The sequence below is a fragment of the Mastigoproctus giganteus genome, chromosome 4 (genome assembly GCF_048544385.1).
Source record: "Mastigoproctus giganteus isolate SK-2022 chromosome 4, ASM4854438v1, whole genome shotgun sequence".
In the NCBI taxonomy this organism is placed as follows: domain Eukaryota; kingdom Metazoa; phylum Arthropoda; class Arachnida; order Uropygi; family Thelyphonidae; genus Mastigoproctus; species Mastigoproctus giganteus.
In genome coordinates, this window is record NC_143578.1 from 50,073,226 (window position 1) to 50,096,001 (window position 22,776).

General features: G+C 35.2%; 1 protein-coding gene across 1 annotated transcript in view; it reads right to left on the reverse strand.

The window, feature by feature from the left end:
• Positions 1-8,626: 8,626 nt before the first annotated feature.
• The window catches only part of LOC150086711 (uncharacterized), an 89,481-nt gene continuing 75,331 nt past the window's right edge, over positions 8,627-22,776 (reverse strand). Inside the window, exons 2-3 of the mRNA XM_090371539.1 lie at positions 16,902-17,088; positions 8,627-10,057 (exon numbers count right to left, since the gene is read on the reverse strand). Coding sequence (XP_090227665.1) covers positions 8,694-10,057; positions 16,902-17,088 — 1,551 coding nt within the window. The 3' untranslated portion in view covers positions 8,627-8,693. The remainder of the gene's footprint in view (positions 10,058-16,901; positions 17,089-22,776) is intronic.

Sequence of the window (22,776 nt, forward strand, 5' to 3'; positions counted from 1 at the left end):
AGATGTGAGCTGATACATTTGGTGGCTAATTTTGGCAGGGGGAATGAGGCAGTGTTGTTGTCTGCAGCTGTTAATTATGATGCATTACAGCATTTTTGTAGAATGGTTTTTAGAAAGAGGAGGTTGGTATTGAAAAAAAAATTTTTTTTTGTATTCAGTATACGTGGGAATTTTTTAAGAATAAAAAATTAGTTCATGTCATACAATTTTCTAGCGACAACCGACTAACTGAGTTAAAATAAATTTATTGAAATAAATAAATAATATATACATAAAATACTAAAACAGATAAAATATAAAATAAAATAAGTGTTAAAATACACAGTAGCTTTTGAGACAAAGTGGCTCTTCATCACCTTAGGGTGCCTCCATAGCCAGGTGGGCAGGAGCAGCAGTGCGTAGCACACGCTTCTTGATTAGACTGGGGTTTGAGCCTGTGCCCACCAAATACGGAGGATGCGGAAAGGTCAGGGAATGACCACTACATATCCTCGGAGCAATATGGCCTTAGTTGCTAATGCTCCTAAAAACCAAACAACACACACACACATCACCTTAGTCAGTTAATGGTGTACTCCAGTATATATTGTTGGTCACAACAGCAAAAGTCAGCTGAGCACGATCATGCATCACGAGTCTGGTGTCGGTAGAACAGAATTACGTACACATGATGATCACCAGCACCCATCGCATTGCAATACTCACTGCATGCTCAGCTTACCTTTGCTGTTGTAACCAACAATATAAACAGTTTTGGGTTCAGTTTTGCCTTACATTTAATAACCATTCACCAACTAAGCTGATGAAGAGGCGCTTCTCATCAACGTCTCAAAAGCCACTGGTTATTTTAACGCTTTCATTTTATTTTATGTATATATTATTTATTTATTTCAATAAATTTATTTTAACTCAGTCAGTTGGTCATTGCTAGAAAATTGTACAATATGCAACCTGAAGCTCAAGGCCTGTTTTCAAAAAAATTAGTTTCTGCATTCATTATAAAAAGTAGTGACTCAGGGATCGAGGAATTTGAGTGCTTGCTCATGGTAGTCTTATTCTTTTGTTACCAAGAAAAAAGGCTTGAAGCTGTAGCCTTAACATTAGTGATAAAGTCCAGTCAGTTCATTTAATTTTAAAATCTTGCTTAAAAATTAAAATGAAAAAAGAAAAGGGCACCTTTAATTAAATTTTATTGGCAATAAAGTTAGTGGAATCGCAATAGTATTATCGGAGCCCTCAGAGTGTATCAAAGACAGAAAAATGTCTAAGTCCTCCTTGTGTGAGAAGAACTGTGTTAAATATTGTAAGGCATTCTGAAGGAATTTATCACCAATTTTTAAAAGTAGGAAAGACTTTATAACCATCCTATACTTGCAATTACCTGGTTGATTTAAATGTTATTAATTTGACTTAGATCGGTTGAAAACTAGCATGTTAGGTAATTCAAAATGATCTCAGATTTCATTTATTTATTATGAATTGTAGCCCTAACATTAATGATAACATAACTTAATACCAATGCACCAAAATAAAAGTCATTTAGATAAGACACTAAATTTTTTTTTTTTTTTTTTTTTTAATTTCAAGTTAAAAGTTTTCATTTGTGCTTCATTTTTAGCTTTTCAGACATTTCGATAGGGTTCAGTTTTGCCTTACATTTAATAACATATCGTGCAAACTCATGAAATAGTCTCTCATATCCACATTATCCACACACTTTATCCACAAGAGCTGGCAGTAGTATATCATAACCCTAATTTTTCACATGTTCTCTCACTTCATCTAAGGAATGAGTACCTCCATGCCCAGTATAGTGATCATAGAGAATTGCTTATTTAGGGATGTTGTAACCACTTGTTGAAATGCATCAAATTCTTTTATCGAAACAAATTATGTGATTTGTCTTCTGACAGCCGGGACAGTCACCTCCATTAATCTTCGAATTAAGATAACTATAATTAAAAAACTCTGTTATTCCATATTATTTACCTGTATGAAGAGCATCACGTTCCATGATCTATACCGATCCCTTGACGACATGCACAACTCATCTGGGTGGTCGGGATGTCCAGGCAAATAAGAAAAGGGAAAAGACATCATAAGAGAGTAACTGATCCCAGTCAATAAGAGAGACTAAGAAAACCTATCCTCTCTCTCTCTCTCTCATTGACCAGATCAGAGATCTTCATGTCAAGGCTACAGTTATGCTCAGGTCTCTTTTATTATCAACTGCCTTTGAGTTCGATATCCAAATGCTGTGTTACTCTTGGTTTACTGCTACCCAGATGCAGTACCTTGCATTTATCAATGCTAAATCTCAATTTTCTTTTTTCAACCAATATGACAATAGCATTTGGATATCGAACTCAAAGGCAGTTGATAATAAGAGACCTGAGCATAACTGCAGCCTTGACATGAAGATCTCTGATCTGGTCAATGAGAGAGAGAGAGGATAAATTAAATAGGGCAAGTTGTGTTAGTGACGAAACCATCTGAAGGTATGACAAAAGAAAAGAAAAAAGAAGGGTAAAGGAAAGTAAAAGTAAGGGTGGGATTGTATTTAATATGGTGGTACAAAGATTGTCTAGAGGGTTCTCAAAATGAGAGAGAGAGTTGCAAATATTCGGGGAACCTGTGGCAAGAGATTGTCATTTGACCCTCAAAATGATGGCTGGTGAATTGGATACGAATAAGGAGATGATTCATCAAATTCTGCATGAAGATTTAGGGGAAAGGAAAGTCTATGCCACACAGCCTCATGGATGAGCAAAAGCAACAAAGTGTCTTCATGTGAAGACTTCATCCAGACTTTTCAAGACAGTTCTAACTTCCTCGACTGTAATGTCACTGGAGATGAGTGTTGGGTGTTTCCACAATGAGACAGTGTCAAAGCATGCAGTAGACTTCAAAATCATCACCAAGGCCCAATAACAGTTTTGTTTACAGAAAAGCAGAATCAAGATGATGCAGATCATGTTTTTCAACAAATGGTGTGATTCACAAGGAATTTTACCTGAAGAGAAGAGAGTCAATGTGTCATTTTATATAGAGTTGCTTCAAAGACTACTGAAGTGCATTTCCTGGGTGAAGCTGCAATTTTGAGAGAAAGGCAGCTGATTCTTGTTGCAATAGCACTATGCCAGTGGTTTTGACTGTATGCAGTAGTGCCCACCGGTGGGCCCCTCAGGATTTTAGGTGTGTGTGTGTTGAAGAACTTGCCAAACTCAAATTAGACATTGTCCAACATACCTTTTACTTCAGAATGGAGACATTGGAACACTCTTGCATCATTCTGCAGTCTATGTCCACCTAGCTGATAGGTGGCAAACAGAATTTAACAAAAGCATTATTACTAGGCTATTGTCTTCTTTACCATTCCATAAGAGGGCACTACAATTGTAACTCCACATGCATTATTAATTGTGATAATTTGATTGTTTTTGGAAGCCTTATTTTCGATGATATGGTATTACTATAAATATATATATGCACTTTTTGGGTGCTTTATACTTGTCTTGCATTAAATCCAATTTCAAGAACAATTGAATTTTTCACCAATTTTATTTTATTATTGTTATTATTATTGAATTTTGTTATTTATTATTTTGAATTTTGAAATTTATTATTATTGAATTTTTCACCAATGTTATTTTATTATAACAAAAAAAAAAAAAAAAACTGACAGTTGCAATGATTAAATTCCTTTTTTACTGACCTTAAAAGTCTGTAAAGGTGGATGCTTTTTACTTGGCTGAAAATTTAAAATATCTATTGAAGTCAACTTACAACTTCAAGGCAAGTGAAAAATTATGTTGCACTGTCAAAAGTGATTGTACAGCTGACAAGTTTTCACATCATCTTTATGCTCTTAGAATTTATATGATACCTTGTTTACCTGATGTATTAGACTTGGAGGTAGATGTATAGATGGTGACTCTGTTCATCATAAAATGCATGTGATATGGATGTTCATTACTAAGGTAAAAAAATAACATTGCCCTTCTTAGCTTTTCCTACCTCATATTTTGTCAAGAAAGGATTCAGTGCAGTCAGCAATCCCTTGTTCAAAAAAAAGAAAGACAAAGACAAGTGGCACATGACAAAAATTGAGCAATGGTCCAAGGGTGATACCTCATATTTTGGAACAAAAATGTGATTAACTTAATTCTTATAATATAAGAATTAAAAGAAACATCATTTATTGAATAAACATATCAACTAATAATATTACACAAAAAACTAATTGGTTGTCAGTCAGCTATAATTTAATGAATAGGCAGTATCAAAACCAAGGTAACTAATTAAAAAACAGCTGCTGTTTGATCACAAAAATTGAAATATTTTCTTAAAATAATGCTTCTATGCATTATGTTTTTTAGTAGATTGTCTGGGGATGCTGCTATCCCTCCAGTGTGGCTGACTCTGCTCAGGCTAAGGTTCTTCAGAAACAACTACATTTATCCATGTAGTCAACCTAAAACATTATCCATTGGGGTAATATCATTTCAGGTTGACTACAAGAATACCTCGCACAGCGCAGTTAATGCATTGGAAAAAACTACCACACTGACTGAATCAGCTAAATGGGGAATAGTTTCAATGGGAAAAATAGTGATATGTGGGTATCATCAGAGGCGGATTTAACGGCGCGCGCCCTGGGCCCAACTTCTGAAGGGCCCACGCAAAACCCCAACAAATTAGTTCAACTATTAGTTCAAAACTTTGTGATTAGTATTATGCTATTATTAATTATATTATACATATATTATATTCAAATTTTATTGGAAATAAAACATTAAGAGTACATAATATTTTTTATTTATTTTAAAAAAATGGGTAACATGTATTTTTATTTTTCCTGTCTCTCTCTTTTTTTTTAAGGGGCCCAATATTTTCTTCTGTGCCCGGGGCCTCAACCGACCTTAAACCGCTCCTGGGTATCATAGGGATTTTTTTATATTAGAAATAATTATGCATGATTAGTTAGAAAAATAATTAATACAAATAGTAATGAGGTAGACTAAGAATGAAATTAATTGATAATCAAAAATTGTGCAGTTGCAGATTATAAACTGGACTATAGTGAATCCCATACTGATTAAAGCTGCACTGTGCAAGGTATTGCTGTACATGGACAAACGTTGTCATTTATAAAGAGCTAAATCTAAGCACAGTCACCATCACTGGAAAGACAACAGCAGCATCCCCAGACAATTGACTGAAAAACGTAATGGAAAAGCATTATTTAAGAAACTATTTCAAAAGTGACTTCATTGAGCACATGATGGGAATCAGAAATTGTCATGAATTTCTGGTCTAGGATTTAATTCCACCTTTCAAGAAGTTATTTTTTATGAAAAAATTATATTCACTTTAATGCATTTTTGCTTTACTTGGTCTTTTTCAGACCAAGTAAAGCAATTTATTTGAAGTACATCAGAATTCACCTGAATTCCTTAGGCTGTAAAATCAGTTTAAAGTATTCAATAATTTGGTCTTAAACGAGTTGGGATAGTGCCCTTGCGTCATCTCAATGTATTTAAAAGTATATGTTTACTTTTTCAGTTATGGAATTAAGAAATTCCACTTGAAAAAATAAAATAAAACAAAGAACTTTATTAAATGAAATGATACAGACTTGAACATAAAATTAACAAATGACAGTGTATTAAAAAAAAGATATTATACATCATACTCCTAGTAATTCCTAGGAAACTGTTATATCAAAAAGAAATAAAAAAGGTACATAAACCGTTAAAACATGGCGGCAAACTCTATGCTTTGTTATAAAAGCATTTAAACATTATTATTTTAGTCTCTTTTGCAATTTATTCTTAAAATATGCCCACATAATTATATAATGTTATATTCAATAGCTTTGTTTTTCTATGTTAATATTAAAAACAAAAGTTTTGTTACATAGTTGATCAGATATTTACAGTTTATCAAGTATAATACAATGTGATTTCTTTAGCTCGTAAGGTACCAATTTTTTTATTTTTGTGAGATCAGATTCTTATTTTGTGAATAGCATTATTAGTCTTGACAAACATAGTGGCAAAACTACTACCATACCGTCACCACAGGGAAAGAATAGTTGGTTTGAAATGGTGGTTAAGGAATATGGGGAGGGGTCTAAATAATAATCCTGTAGAACATATTGCAGTTTAAGTTCTATCATCTATTAGAACAGCATCTTTGATATTGCTTAAAAAATATAAGTATGTTATTCAGAAAACTATTTATTCTACAAATTATGTACAATCGACAAACTTCAGTAACATTATTTCTGTTAAAACGACAATTCACTTGTTAATTTACATTGATTGTATTTAAATTATTATAGTAGTCTTGTTAATATTAATAAATTATATCAAATTGTTTATTCATTTGATTTTTGCTAATTATAAGTTCTGACAAACCTATTCCATAATTTGATTTTCACAATTCCATTTGTTTTCTATTTTTCGATTTTAATATCATAGTATAACTAGATATTTTAACATTTGAGGCAAGTTCTGCAAATCGGGATATCCCCCAGTTTATAAAATCAAGAGGTATTCTAGTACTAGCAGTTGGATGAAATGGGGCTTTTTTTGTGTCTCAGATGTCATGTGATATTTATATATGCTTTTCACTTTAACATAAACATCTTGATGTTCATATAAGAACTAAAAACGAAAATGCACATCATAAGCAAAAATTAATTTTTATTAAAACTAGCCATTTGCCTCTTATGCACCAAATCAGCATCATATGTGTTGTTATAGTGAACAATGTTTCCTTTGCTACTAAGCAAATTCTATCCAGGATAGTTACTGCAATTTTACGTATGAGTAAATGGATATTTGTTTCTAATAGGCATATGCTTGTATGGTGTAACTCAAGACATTTCATGATCAGTTAGCAGTTTTTTTTTTTTTTTCCAGCTTACATAAAAAGATAAAAAGAAATCAATGAAATGTATTTTTGCTAAGTGAAAATATATGCCTCTAACTGCATAAACTGAAAAAATAAAGCTCTGAAATATTTCAGCTGTACTGCTGTTACAGTGAAAAAATATTCTTCTTTGTTATTGTCATGTTTCTGTTAAAATGATGTTATAAATTTATGAAGGAGGCATCACAGTAACCAGAACTTTGTTCTGTCATTACAAATAAAAGACTCCAGTCAAACTACTTCTGACATGTAGTCAGATTACATTACTGGATGGCAGTTGTTTGAAACCAGCATAACCAGCAGTGTGGAGATAGTGTTATTTGGTTCTTGTGGATCGTGTTATTTGGTTCTTGTGGATCATTATATCCACTTAAATTCATTGCTAGTTAGTGGACATTTATGTCAAGTATACCATACAACAGCTACAACAAATAAACTCCATGAGGTACCACACATTACTTGAGAAGTTAAAGGTTGCAATACACAGGATGAGAGCTGGGCTTGCTTTTTAAGGAAGTGATTCTTCTCATTGACAATGCATATCTCCAGAAAACCAAAACCCATGAGAAACCTGCATGAAATTCTGCTTTGCCCAGCATACAGTTCCAACTTGCCTCTATCAGTCTTCAAAGACTGGTTGGTATTATAGACCCCAAGTTCTACTACAATAGCCTAAACAATCTTCTTCCGTTTCACTGGGGCAAGCGACTGAACAGTATCGCTGAATGTTACTGAAAAGTAATATGATCATGTCTCTGTATCTATCCTATGTTGATTTTATTACAAGCAAGCAGTTTATTTGGAAAATACAAGTAAATTCTGCTTACTTAATGATCCCTTTTCATAAAATGTAGAACTGATATAAGCAGAGATAGAAACCTTTAATAATGATTGGTACAACATGAGAAAATTCACATGTAGCCAGTTGTGGTTGACCAGTCCAGTCAGTTTGCAGATATTTGCATTATTTGAATCTGCACAATACCACAAAAATGCATTACCCACTGTTAACTGAGTATGTATGTGATTACTATAACAGTGACATCATTGTAAGCTTTTGCCTTGTTTGGTTATTCTAGAACAGAAACAGAATTTAGGCCAACCATGGCCATACAGAAATTATGCATGTTTGAATCAAAATTATGCCATAAAAAACACATCCCATTGTTAAATGAATGTGTACCTTCTGTAACAATGATTTTAGCATTCCACTTGCTATCCCAGAATATAAAGAGAAAAATGTTTTATAAGTATTCCATTCACTGGGCAAGTTTCATTCTGAAGACCAAGCTGTTCAAAGTGGTTAACAGGCTTTAAATACTGCAATTTTTTTAAAATTTACTTTGTAAATGCCTCAAAAAAGAAAATGTTTTCTCTGATTCCTCTGTTGCAATCTGTATGGATCTTTTCCAAAACACTTAGTACAAGTTTTTTGTTTTTCATTTATATCAGATACCATTTCAGGGTCAGGGAGTGCCTTATTAATGCACTGAACTGTGAATTCTTCAAGGTTAGTAATGGCTCTACTTATACCTGTGATTCATTCTCTGTATCTGCCAACTCTGTCAAGTGTGAAATGGTTAAGGAAATCAGCTGTTCTTACCACCTACGAACCACTTTCTTAAAAAAAAAAAAAAAAAAAAACTGTAATTGCTTCCAGCTATCCCAAATGCAGAAAGCATGTTGAATTATCTGACATGCTAGCTTGCCATTTCACTCTACATCTTATCACATAATATGCACAAAAAAAAGTTTCAGATATAGTCAGAAACTATTATTTTTTGCTTTTCATTACTTGACAAGTACTGTTTATCACTGTCCCCATTCTCTGAATGAGAATTACGGGACTTCTCAAGGGCAGAAATCAGATTATTTATTGTTACTACAGAATTCTCTCTAGTAATTGCACTTTGTCCCCCACTAAAGCTTGGAACTAATTGTTTACCATTAGAATAAAAATTGTTCTTTTCATTTCCATTCTTGTTTTTTTCATTATCTTTATGCTGCAATCCAGTTTTTAGTCTTTTATTTTTCTGTTGTCTCTTAGCCTTTTTCACATAATTACTTTTTCTAAAGATTTTTGATGATCTTCCTGACTTTTTTACTGCTTCTGCAATTTTACTCCCTAAAGAAAGATGATCTTTTTCGTCATCACTGTGATCTTCTGATACATCAGTAGTTACATTGCCTTCATTTATTGATTTTTGCTCAGGCAAATACATTTTATACAGTGATAATGTTGACTCGTTTTGCAATGGCATGAAATACAAAGTCTCTTTTTCTTCGTTATGAGATTCATTATCTTCATTTGAAACAACATCATTTCTCTGTGTTACAGAAGATAAAGTAGAACGATTTTCTTCAAAAGAATTCTTGTTAATCTGCTCCATATCAATTTTATAGATTTTCCACTGAGGATCGTTTGTGTCATATTTCCTTAAATGTGAAAAATCCAAGTTAGTGTGAACTTTTTCAAATTCTTTTGATGAAAATTGCTCTGACTCATTTTTTGTTTCTCCACTGTAAACTGGATTCTGTTCTTTCATAGGATATTTTATTTCTATATCACTAATTCCTTCATCAGATAAAGATTCTGTGGATGGAATAAAAAATTGCCTCTCTTTGCTATCTAATAAGCATTTCCCTGCTGAATGAATGTCGTGAAATTCAAAATCATCATTAGCATCAGTAGTAAAAGAGCCACATTCATCTGAACATGTGAGTGAGAGTCTGCTGTCAAATGATCTTAGGCTGAAGCTACTAGTGCTATCAGAAAGGGATGAATAAATATGAGAATTATCATCACAAGAACACACAGGAAAAGTTGTGTCTGTTATGGGAAATTTTATAACAGAATCATTATCAGTAGGGAAAATATTTAGAGAAGGTGGATAATAATTGTTAAAACCATGAACATAGGAATTAATGGTCTCTAAGAAAGGATATCCGCATGATTGGGATAGCAAATATTTGTTCCATTCAGCTTCTTGAAAGCTGGGTAAGGAATTACCCATCATGGCATAATTTGGTAGGTTCTTAGTCAAAGATGAGCTGATGAAATTTGTTTTCTGAATTCCACTAATAATGTTGCCAACAGGCAGAGGGCAGCTCTTTTGATCTGTAAAATAAAACAAAGAAATAAGTATATTTTAAGCACACTGCTCAGAACAAGTTAGAGGCTGTTTCAAAATTGCATGGAACAAAACTAGAACCATATTCTACAAATTATATACAAATTAGATGAAAAGTCTAAAAATAAGAAAATGATTCTTATTAATATATGTTTCAAAAGTCTAAACATTAATCACAAATTACAAAACATAAAATAAATTGAAATAAATCACTAAAAGGAAAGCAACTGTTCAAGGTGACCTTTACTCTGTTTAATGCATCATTCAGCATAATAAATCTACCATTACCTGGTTGGTATTACTGTTTTAGGACCATTCTTACTGGTTTCAACGGCGCCTCCATAGCCAGGTGAGCAGGAGCAGCAGTGCATAGCACACACGTCTTGATTAGACCAGGGTTTGAGCCCGTGAGCCACCAAATATGGAGGATGTAGAAAGGTCAGGGAATGACCACCGCATATCCCCGGAGCAATATGGCCTTAGTTGATAATGCTCCTAAAATCCAAATAACAAATAACTGGTTTCAACAGCTTCCAAAATGCAATTTCTTGTTTGTCTTGTGTGGTAATACTCGCAGAATGGATTTTATGCTTCTCCAAACAAAGTAATCTGAGGGTGTGAGACTGGATAGTCATTGTGGCCATTGTATGAGGCAGTTCCAATCCAATAGTTACTATACTCCATATTTAAAAAATCAGAACTATAATGGGGAAAAGCTGGTGCACCATGGTGTATTAACCGTATTCTCTGCTGATTTTAAAGGGGTATGTCTTCCAGTAGTTCCTACATATTGTTCTGCAGAAAATGTAGATATGCTATTCCTGAAAGCATTTCTGTTAAAAAATAAGAACCATTAAGACTCTCCCCGAGGACACCACACCACACCAAACATTAAAGAAAAAGGTACATTCATAATGAGTACAGGTAGTTCCTGACTTTGAGTTAATTCATTCCTAGCTCGTGCTTTTAAAGCGAAAACTCGTAAAGCGGGAATTTATTTGCCATAGACATAATGTTCAAAACAGACATTATGTTCACAACAATGAAATTTGACCATAGTAATGTTAAAGGTCAATAAAATAATAGTTTACACATAAACAATGATTTATTTATCCAAAGAAATGAAAACATAGCCTTCAAAATTAAGCAAATTATAATAATAAAGAAATTATTTATGTCATACAAATGTTAAAGAATGTTTATTCTTTATTATCATTAACTAAATGCACACTCGTTGGTTTGTTGGAAGCAGAAGGAGTCTTCTTTAGAAATGCTTCACGAGTTGTTTGTTTCCTAGACAGTCATCTCTTTTCTTTATAAATTTCATGATAGCATGTATAAGCATTTTTGAAATTTGTAGCAACTTTTCTAATGTGCTCAAAATTTGAATCTTGTGACTCAAAAATCTTAATTGCTTTTTTCTGTGTTGAAAAGCTTCGTCAAGCCCCTTGAGAGTGAAGGAACAAACAGGAGTTCAGCTGTTAAACTTTTTTTTCCTTAGCTTCTTCACATTTTACCATTTCAAGGAGGCCTTCGTTTGTCAACCCTCCATTGTGTGCTTGAAGCACACCAGTGATGTCAGTTGTAGAAACCATAAGCTGCAATTGGTTAGCAATATTAAACCACTTCTGTTTCATTTTGTACTGTCTCTTCTGGTTCTTGAAATCCTTCAGAATTATCAATAAACTGAGGAAGAGTTTATTCCAAACGCCCTTCAAATTTATTCCCCTTAATAAGCTGGATAAATGTGAAATAAGACAAGACGGCAAAAATGAAGAGTGACACAACTACTCTGTAATGTCAGAATGGCAACTGCTTTATGTTATGTGAGTCAACGAGACCCTCTTGTCTGCCTGAACAAGCGCACACATAGTAGTACTGTATTGTATAGCTACATGTGTGGTTTGAAATGCCGTATTTATGAATGTTTTCGAAAATTGAAAATATAAACCTTTAATGTTCATATTTTCGATTTTGTTGACACTTGATACTTGTAAAAAAGAACTCGTAAACCCAGGAACTCAAAGTGGGAACTGCCTGTACTGACAATCGTATATGGGTTTTCTTCAGTCTGTGTATGAGTGTTTCAGGACTGACAATTCCATTTCTTTTAAAATGTAAAAATAGCTGATTATAGCTGAGGATCATGAGTACATTGCAAAATGAGCCACTAACAAAGGCTTCTGCATTTACTGCTGATCAAACATTTAGGTGACCTGACAACCTTTTGGTAAGAGATACTTGAAGATCATAAAGTATTTGCAGTTTGTTGAAATCTCTACCAGTGTTTACTTAATGGGTTCAGCATAGCTGTTTCTCTAAGTCATTAATGTTCATATTTTCGATTTTGCTGACACCTGATAATTGAAAAAAAAAAAAAAAAAAAAACAGAACTCGTAAACCCGGAAACTCATAAAGCGGGAACTGTCAAATTATGTGATGCATTTAGCTCTCTGCAACACTCATTTGGAAAGGTCTGGATTTGATTCCTGATAATGACTGCAGGAATTAGTGAATGGAACAAAGGGGTGCTCTTACGAAGAAAGGCTTAAGTTTTGCAAATTACAGTGTCTGGGGACTAGGCACCAGCGAGGTGATCTGATAGAGGTGTATAAAGCCTTGAATGGTTTGAGCATGCTCAATGCTGATGGGATTCTTCCTCTTGCTCAGAATAATCACCTGAGAGGGCATAAATTCAAATTGAGAAAAGACAGATGTAGGATAGACGTGAGGAAATTGCCTTTAGCCAGCGGGTGGTTGGTTAGTGGAATAGACTTCCATCCCTTGTCGTGGAAGTTGATAGCCTAAATAAGTTTAAGGCTCAGCTGGACAGGTATTTCGAATGAACAGAGGGGTGAAGTGGAAGTGGTTATTTTTTATTTATTTATTTATTTATTTGTTTTTTTGGCTGATGCTGCATAAGCTTGCTTTCTTGCATCATATGCCTTTACTAATGCTAATGTGCAACATGGTCTGTTGGTGATGTGGCTAAAACCCAAGAACATGATGCATTTCACATTAGTGTGAATTTATAATCAACCACATTCAAATAAAAGCATTTAGAACTGCATAAATATTATCAGAATTGCACATCTGTGTAGAACTAAGCTAATGAGGGTGGAACCTTACTCACCACAAGGCATCTGCAGGATAGCCTACATCTGTCCATGTTCAAGCATTGGCTGAGTTTGACCATCACGGGGTGTGTGTGTGTGTGTGTGCACGTGCACACATACACACACAGTAAATTATTGTGTTCTTAATCTGTATTACATAATTTGTATTAATCGGGAGTCTCTGCACTATACAGATATAAGCCCAACCAGCGATTTCCTAACAGCAATCGCATTAAGCATTAATGTCAAACGCATAATTTTTTTTTTTTTTTATAGGTCCTAACCACTGAAATACCAGGAAACTAGGTGGCAGGACCTGCCAGAGCAATTTGTTGTAATACTGGATACACCCGGCTAGCCTCCACGTGGCAAGGTATGGGCAACGTCAGGCCCCACTAGAGGCCTGGCGACCAATAAGCTGGACAAACAATGGGCACAACATATCACACTGCACAGACACGGCCCACACACTTTCAAGTCTCTGGCTTGACGGTGTACTGTCCTCGATACAGCAAAACACACGCGGAGATGGGAGAAATCCCAGGTGCCATCTGACACGAACATACCTTATACCTTGTACAGATATAAGTATTCTATCCATTTCATTCTTGTTAAAAGTACAACAAAAAGTGTCTGTAGTCACTATGCACCACTATAAATGACATTTATTCCTATAAAATCTTCATTTGAAATGTAATATATGAAGGGGGAAAAATGAGAAATTATGTATTGTACAAATCCTTACAAAGGGTGTTCAAAATAGTGCCCATGTACATGCAAACAGGCATCTATGTACCTTTGCATGTTGTCTGCCTCATTTATATTGGTAATTTGTAATGATTTACTCCTGCCCCAGAAGATTATGGAGATTATCTCTGTAAACTGCAGTTTTTTAATTACTCCAGATAATGTCTGGTGTTGCCAAACATAGGTTACTTAACCCTTTTAAAGTCTTATAGATTTGGGCTCTACAAATCTTTCTTGTTAAGAATATCCTTTTATGCTTCCAACAACCTTGTTGCTCTCCTCTGTGCATTATTCCAGATGTGGCCTAACCATTGTCCTTTACGGGATGATCACTACTTTGTCCCTTCTGGAAAAACTCCTGTATATCATAGATAGAACTTCATGAGTTGTCCTATCAGCCTGTTTGCACTGTTCAGAAAATTTCATGTCAGATTATACAATCAACTCTCAGTCCTTTTCATTCTCCACTCTCTTGATTATGATATCACTGATTTGTATATTACTCTGGAATTATCGTACCCAAATGCAGTCTATGTTACATTTATCACTGTTAAACCTCATTTTTCAACCCATCTGCCTACTTTAACTGGATCTTCCTGATGGTGCTTGTAGTAACACACAAATCTACAATTACCTTTGTAAGTAGATGTAAGATTGTGTGGCACAACAAGGTCTCTTTGATGACACAGCTTGGTATCTCCATGAAGCCTCCACAAGTGTGGTGCAATTTGGTCTTCCATGGTTGAGTAATAAACTTATCCTAAACCAAAAATACAGGCACAAAGGCAGATTTCAACACAGAAATCCAAAATGTAGCCAATTTATTTAGTTGTTGGGACTGTTTGGATCTATTGTAATAATTGTTCTCTCATTCCAATAAACTAATTAAATACTACACATGATAAAGTGTCTTTACTAAACCTATCACAAAGGAACTGGATACAAATAATAATTTTGATACATATACTTGGATCTTAGGAAGGCTTTTGATTCTGCTGCACAAATTGGAGCAGTGTGGCATTGGAGGCAAATTGCTGCTATGGATAAAGAGATAGTTGAGTGGGAGAAGACAGAGTGGTAATCAATGGTCACTGCTCTTCGTGGACTAATGTTATTAGTGGAGTCCCCCAGGGCTCAGTGTTGGGTCCATTGTTGTTTTCTGTGTTTATTAATAATATTGATGGAATATCAGGCTTAATGTCCAGGTTTGCAGACGACACGAAGGTTGGCAGGGTTGTTAATGACACTAATGACAGTACGCTACTGCAACAGGATCTAGAAAAGTTGAGCAGATGGGCTGAGAGGTGGCAACTGAAGTTTAACATTGACAGATGTAAACTACTGCATATAGGTAGCAATAACCCCAGAGTAACATATCAACTGTGTGGTTACTACACTGAGGGTAGTTGTGCAGTCAGATATGAAGTTTTCTGAGCAATGCAGACAGTCTACAAGGGTAGCTCATGGTGTCTTGTCAATGATATACAGGAATTTTTCAGGAAGGGAAAAGAATGTGATTATTCCCTTGTATAAGGCAATGGTCTGGCCACACCTTGAGTTCTGTATACATGTCTGGAGGCCACATTTTAGGAAGGATGTGGAGTTGCTGGAACGAGTACAGAGAAAGGCAACAAGATTAATGAATGGAACAAAGGGTTGCTCTTATGAAGAAAGGCTTAAGTTTTGCAAATTACAGTGTCTGGAGACTAGGCACCTGCAAGGTGATTTGATTGAAGTATATAAGGCTTTGAATGGTTTGAGCATGCTCAATGCTGATGTGATTCTTCTTCTTTCCTAGATTAATTGCCTGAGGGGACATAAATTCAAATTGAGGAAAGACAGTTGTAGAATAGATGTGTGGAAATTTGCCTTTAGCCAGCGGGTGGTTGATTGCTGGAAGAAACTTCCATCTGTCCTTGTAGAAGTTGTACAAAGCTCAATACCATGGTTAAGTTGCTATGTACAAACTGCACATAACACAAGCTAATACCAATGCATGTCCAGTGGTGCTGAGAGAATAAGTCATGACCCATTAAGCAATGATAGAATATGAAATGGTGTGATGAGCCATCCTTCACCCTTTTTGTGGCAAATAGATATTGTGCATCTGTGGCAGCAGCTGAAGAAACTGTACCTTCCTATAAATGTATCCGACTACTGTGGGATGAGTGATCATCCACACCCCATGCTGAAACAGTTCTGTACTCTACATTGTCAAACAGTGGTACAAATATCACAAGGACAAAGTTATCCACTGGCCTTACCCTGCCAGATATTTAACATCTATCCCATAGAATGTTTCTGGGAGTTTCTGCCACCATCCAACCTGCAACTGATGACTCTCCCTTGTGGACAAATGATGACAGGTGCCTGTCGTACAGTTCCAGAGTCCTGTGGATTTGTGCCACACCACATTGGTACTGTCTTGATCACACAGCAGACCAACAACATACTAATTGACTTTTGATATTATTTCCATTATTCTCTTCACCATCTGTATATCATATAGCATATGTTCTCATCACGTAAATTGTTTCAGCTGTGCGATTCTGTGATTTTCACCATTAGAAGTATGCGAGTTTATCAAATTTTAACAACAATCCTCTAATAGTTTTCAACAATAAAGTCAAAATTGCAAAAAATTTAAAGGTATTTATGCACATGGTTTTTCAATGTTTACAAATTTACAAATTCCTTGAAAAAATTCACTAGTGAAAAAGTTATACTTACATGATATTATTAATGATATATTTAAAGAATTGTTCAAGCTATTTTCAGTAATTTGCTTCTTGGTAAACTGTACTTCTCAGTAAAATGACATACATCTTACCTTATATATGTGTGCACATGTATGAAATAATATATACAGTAAATAGTATGATTATTTTTAATGTCTTGGGACTCAGGATGTGAAAACATACATAAGCATTTATATGATTTACAGAACCTATAACATTCAGTGCTTTACCTGATAAATTAGGATATGTTCCACGTTTTCTCTGCATTGCCTTTTTCACAGCATTTCGATATGGCAAGTCAGAAATATAAAGTACAAATGGAATGACAACCACTTCACATAGTCGTAACCAGATTGTTGCATTATCAACCCATGGTGACCAAAAAGTTGGTACCAGTACACCAATAATGGTGAAACCCTGAAAAGTAAACAACACAACATATATTTGTAAAACCTTTTAACCCTACTGGAACAAAATTGCATACTTTAAACACAGTTATGAACTAGTAATTCTTCAGTTTTACATTTTTGTAACAGAAGAGTGTTTTTTTTTTTTTTTTTTGCAGGTAAATCTGGAAAAAGATTTTTATACATATATACTGTGTGATTGTTACGCTTACAATCAAGTTGTGATGTAATGGAATGTTTATCTCACTGTTTAGATTGGCTTAAATTGCATAAGCCTGTTACCTGTCATTATTCCATTATAGTTTAAGAATTATATGGTAATAGAGCTTGAAATAGAAAATTTTACAAAACGGAATGCACATTTATAAAATATCTTATTTTTAATAATCAAGTATGTACATTGTATTACCGATGACTATGAGAGTCACAACAGCATTCAGGTGTGTTCCGGTTATTCTGAGCCCTGTAAATATTGTATACTGATCAGTAGCAACTACGAATTCTGAAACCCCACCTTGGAACTGGTGGTATACCATTGTTTCACTACTGATATTTGATTTCTGCATTACATAATTTCACTGGTTTGTAATGCTATACATCATATTAAAAACTTATATACAGTGTTCTGTGGTTGATTTTCTGTTTGCTAGACAAAAACATAAGTTTCCAAGAGAAAAACCATGAATACTCATGCTATCCTTGCCTGAGTGTATATGCTGGAAAAAATGAGAAAAACAACATTATAGGTTTATATATTTCATTTGTGTATTCTGAGCCATTCATAACCACAACACATGTCAAAAAAAATTGTTGGCAGGGGCTTTTCAGTCTGCCCTCGTAATATAACTTTTAATCATAAGTAAAAAGTCTTAGCCAAGACTTGAAATAGAATGCTCCTTAACAAAATACCTTATTTTTAATAATAAACTAAACATATCACATTACGGATGCGTATGACGAACCGGAACGATGTTATGAGGTGCTCCGGTGTATTTCGAGCCTTGAATTTAACGATTTACAACTATGAAATCAAGGGATTACTAAATTTAGTATAATTTGCTAAGGCAGATTATGAGAAATCTTTGGAAAAGGATGCAAAGAAAATAAAAAAAAACAACAACAAAGACTTCTTTACTTGTGTAAACACTAGAATAAAAAGAAAAGAATCACATTGGTCCACTTTGTATCGATGGTTCAACTGTCGATGATCCTGCTCACGTTGCTGACAAACTGAATAAGTATTTTGTGTCTACATTCACACATGAGGAATTCTTTAGGAAAGTAGATGCTAGTAGTTTATCAAACTCTAAATGATTTTATAATAACTGAGGAGAAAGCGGAAGGGAAATTGTTGAAATTAAACATAAAAAAGGCACTTGGGGTGGATGGGATCTATCCAATTATAATAAGAGCCAGCAAAGGGGGTAAGCAAACCCTTAGCCATTATGAGTGCATCCTTGGATTCAGGGGAGGTCCCTGTGGACTGGAGATGTGAGAATGTATCCCCAATTCACGAAGGGGATCAGAGGGTGACACAAGTAATTACAGGCCCATTGATGTAACTTATATTCCAGGGAAAATAATGGAGTAACTGGTTAAAGAAGTAATGCAGGACAATCTACACAGCAATGCAATTATATTGCAATTACAGCATAGATTTGTTAAGGGGCAGTCTTGTCTGACCAATTTGGATACTATGATACAGTTACAAAGGAACTGGATGCAAAAAATAATTTTGGCATTGTATATAGTACTTGAATTTTAGAAAAATTTTGAACTGGATGAAAAAAATTATTTTGGCATCGTATACAGTACTTGAATTTTAGAAAAAATTTAGAAGAAAGCCTTCAGGAACCTTTGGTGACAACTTTCCAGAAGAGCCAATTGAGATGGCTAGGACATCAACTCAGACATCCTCCAGCAGTCAATTTCATCCTGCTTGCTCTCTATAAACCCATAAATGGCCATAGGAAATGAGGGAGACCTAAAATTCAATTCTGGCAGTATATTAGCAAAATCCTTAATAAATCTGCACAACTATTTCCTATTGACATTTTCCAAGCACACAAAACAGACAGACTTGGCTCTTGCTCGTACAATAGACTTTTCTTATATCAGATTTTTTACCAGAACTGCCTGTTTACTCACAAACTTTCTTTTATTTATGTTTATATGTAGATATTGTTTCCCTCTTGTAAATAAACTATGATGATGATGATACTCGGATTTCAGAAGGCTTTTGGTACTGTTGCGTGTAAAAGGCTGCTGCACAACCTGGAGTAATGTAGCATTACAGGCAAGTTACTGCTATGGATAAAGGGATGATTTAGTGGGAGAAGACAGTGGTAATCAATGGACACTGCTCTTTGTGGATTAATGTTATTAGTGGAGTCCACCAGGGTTTGGTGTTGGGTCCATTGTTGGTTTCAATATTTACTAATGATATTGATGAAGGTATATCAGGCTTAATATCTAAGTTTGTAGATGATACAAAGGTTGGCAGGGCGGTTAACGACAGTAATGATGGTGTGCTACTGCATGCAACGAGATAAAATTAGGCAGATGTGCTGAGGAATGGCGATTGAAGTTTAACATTAATAAATGCAAAGTACTGCATATGGGTAGCAGTAATCCCAGAATAACGTACCAACTGTGTGATACTACACTCAGGATAGTAGAAAATGAAAATGATCTCTGAGTAATTCTGCAGTCTGATATGAAGTTCTCTGAGCAGTTCAGACAGGTTGTCAGGACAGCTCCCGGCAGCCTGTCTGCACTACTCAGAGAACTATACTAGCAGGGATAAGGAATTCTGCTACAAGATAAACAGGTGATTATCCCATTATATATTGTGATCAGGCAATAAATGTGTGGGCAGGTATGGTCGGTGACTGCTTAGTTGGCCCATACCTGTTACCATCCCGCATGAACTCTGCTAAATATCGGATCTTTCTTGAACAAGTTCTACCAGGGTTACTTGACGATGTTCCAGCAAATGTGAGACGCAACATTTGGTTTCAACATGACCGGGCACCTGCCCATTATGGAAGGTGTGTTCGTGACCATTTGAACAGGCATTTTGGGCATCAATGGATTGGCTGTGGTGAACCTGTTGCCTGTCCCCCACGCTCACCTGATTTATTGAGCCTTGATTTCTTTCTGTGAGGGGCCCTCAAATCAATCGTGTATGAATCGCCTGTGGAGACGGGAATGGATCTCGTGGCGGGACTCGTCTGCGCTGCTGCTACTGTCAAAGAAACTCCAGGTGTGTTCGACCGTGTCTGCCAATCCATGTTGCGTCGGTGTCATGCATGCATCGCGTCTCATGGTGGAACCTTCGAGCATCTGTTGTAACATCATGAAATGCATCCATCTCGTACTCCATTGTTAATATTATGTCAAATAAATGTTTGCCACTAATTACTGTCTTGTGTCATTTCTGCTTCTTGTGCCTCTTCTACTACTTTCTCGTGACATTTCCGGTTATGGGTTCCTATGCAATTCACATTCCTTTAGATGTTACCTACCTCCCCTAAACGTTTGTACCAATATTTTTGAGACACCCTGTATATCTTTGAAAGTAGTGTTGCAATTTAATAAATTTTGATTCTGTTGTAACAGCAAATTTAAATATCATGCCTATGCAAAGTTTCGTTATCTATTGTGGCTGTGGCATACTTTTTCTTTATTGAAAGCTTTTCGGTTTCTCGCTCTTAAAATTTGAATTAATTCAAGTGTACTTACTTATTTAATTTTTTATATTTAATCAATATCATTATCAATTATATTACTCTTAAGCTATATTACTATAACCTCTTTGGAATTAAAAATTTAAAATTGTCGATAAATAATGAATTAAATGAAGCAGTAATTAAAGCAATACTGTATATGACAAAGACTTTCTGTCTTCATGTAATCATGTATATTACTGTATATTTTGTACATTATTGTTTATTTAAGCCTGTAAAAGTCTCGGGTCCAGCACGAATGTACCCTTGTTTATTGTACATTGTGTTCCTCGCACCTTAGTCTGTATTCACACCCTTCTGGCACAGAGCCATCCCGGGGTGACCCAAGGTTTTTTTGGGAAATAAACTGATTTTAATAATAATAATAATATATCAACATTTAAAAATGCATTAATCATAATAGCAACAAATTTTTATACGAAAAGCCCGTGACTGCTAAATACGGTGCTGTTTCTTGTATTCTCTCTATCTGATGAACACCTCTGGCCGTGTGGTCGTCCTGCAGTATAAACACAAAATTTATTTCGTTAAATGAAAAAAGCAATTTTCTTTCCTTTAAATTGTTCCTTAAATAATCTTGTTCTCCTGCATTACATTATTTTGATTTTGTCCAAAATTTGTATAATTTTTTTTTCTGCGTCAACGAGACAATGCAGTATTATTTAAAAAATTGTTTACTGGTAAATTCAATTTACGTTAAAACAAATCAGTGATACGTGGTCAGCCAGAGTCGATGCCGTTTCAGCATTCAAAAGAGGATATAAAAAAATTAAAGAAACTCTTATCAAAATTTCAGCATCTGAACACAAAAAGCCATTTAGCCATAAAGTTCGGGGACCTCAAAATAATTTTGTCTCGAGCCTTGAAATGTGTAAGTACACCCCTGACTGCAGGTCGTAACTGGATTCATCTGTGAAGAGCACTCAGCGCAATTCCTCATCACTTCAATTACCAGGTTCCCGTGCCTACATTCTTCTGTCCCTACCATGTCACACACACACACAATGACTTTATATTTATGTGAGTAGACCAATGGAACACACAATATAAATCTTTTCACACAAGAGTCCACGTTTGTGCAGATGATTTCTAATGGTTAGAGTTGAGGCAAAGGGTCCGAGCAGCATTCAGGAGTTAACAATGATGGTCTACGAATGGTCAGGGTTTCTTGGAACCAATTCCACTACTTGTTGATGGCAGGTTGTGGAATGGGTCGGTCTTAGATGTGGCAAATCCGTGAGATGACATTTTAACAGGTGTTTTTTGGAAAAATAATTTACATCTGCACATCAATCCATGAACGTTACTTATCATTTCAGCTAAAAAGTATATTTATATGGTAGATTTTCCAATAGTTTATGCAGTTATTTCCTAATTCTTCTGACCAGTGTAAATATAAACTAGTCATCAGTTTCGGCCACTCTGTTTATTCTTCTTCTTTTTCTATTCTGAAGCCTGGATTCGATCATCATCTATTTCTTTTTTCATTCACAGGTGAGTTAGTCGATTTCAAGCAAAGGTTGCATGGCTACAGCACGATATATTTATACCTCATGGACCAAGGCAACATGGCAGTCCTTGCGGGTAGCACAATATAATTAACGTCCTCCCCACAACGGGTTCGACCCGAGTTCGATTCTCATCGATGACGCTAGGAATTTTAATGGTAGGTGTTTTTCACAACATAGCTGGCTTAGTCGGCCTCAGGCGAGGATAGTGTGGTTTTTTTATTCCGGAAATTGGGTTTTTTTTCATCCAGCAAATCGCCTACAGAACACACGCAATTTACAGACATATTATATACGGTGCAATATGGCCAAGTTTCTGATGCACCTAAAACTCACAACAACCAACCTGCTTTGGTATATATGATTACTGTATTCTAAACAGCCAGCCAGATCTGGCTGGACAGACTCTATCAACCAAATTCTTGACAACTTATTCCCTAT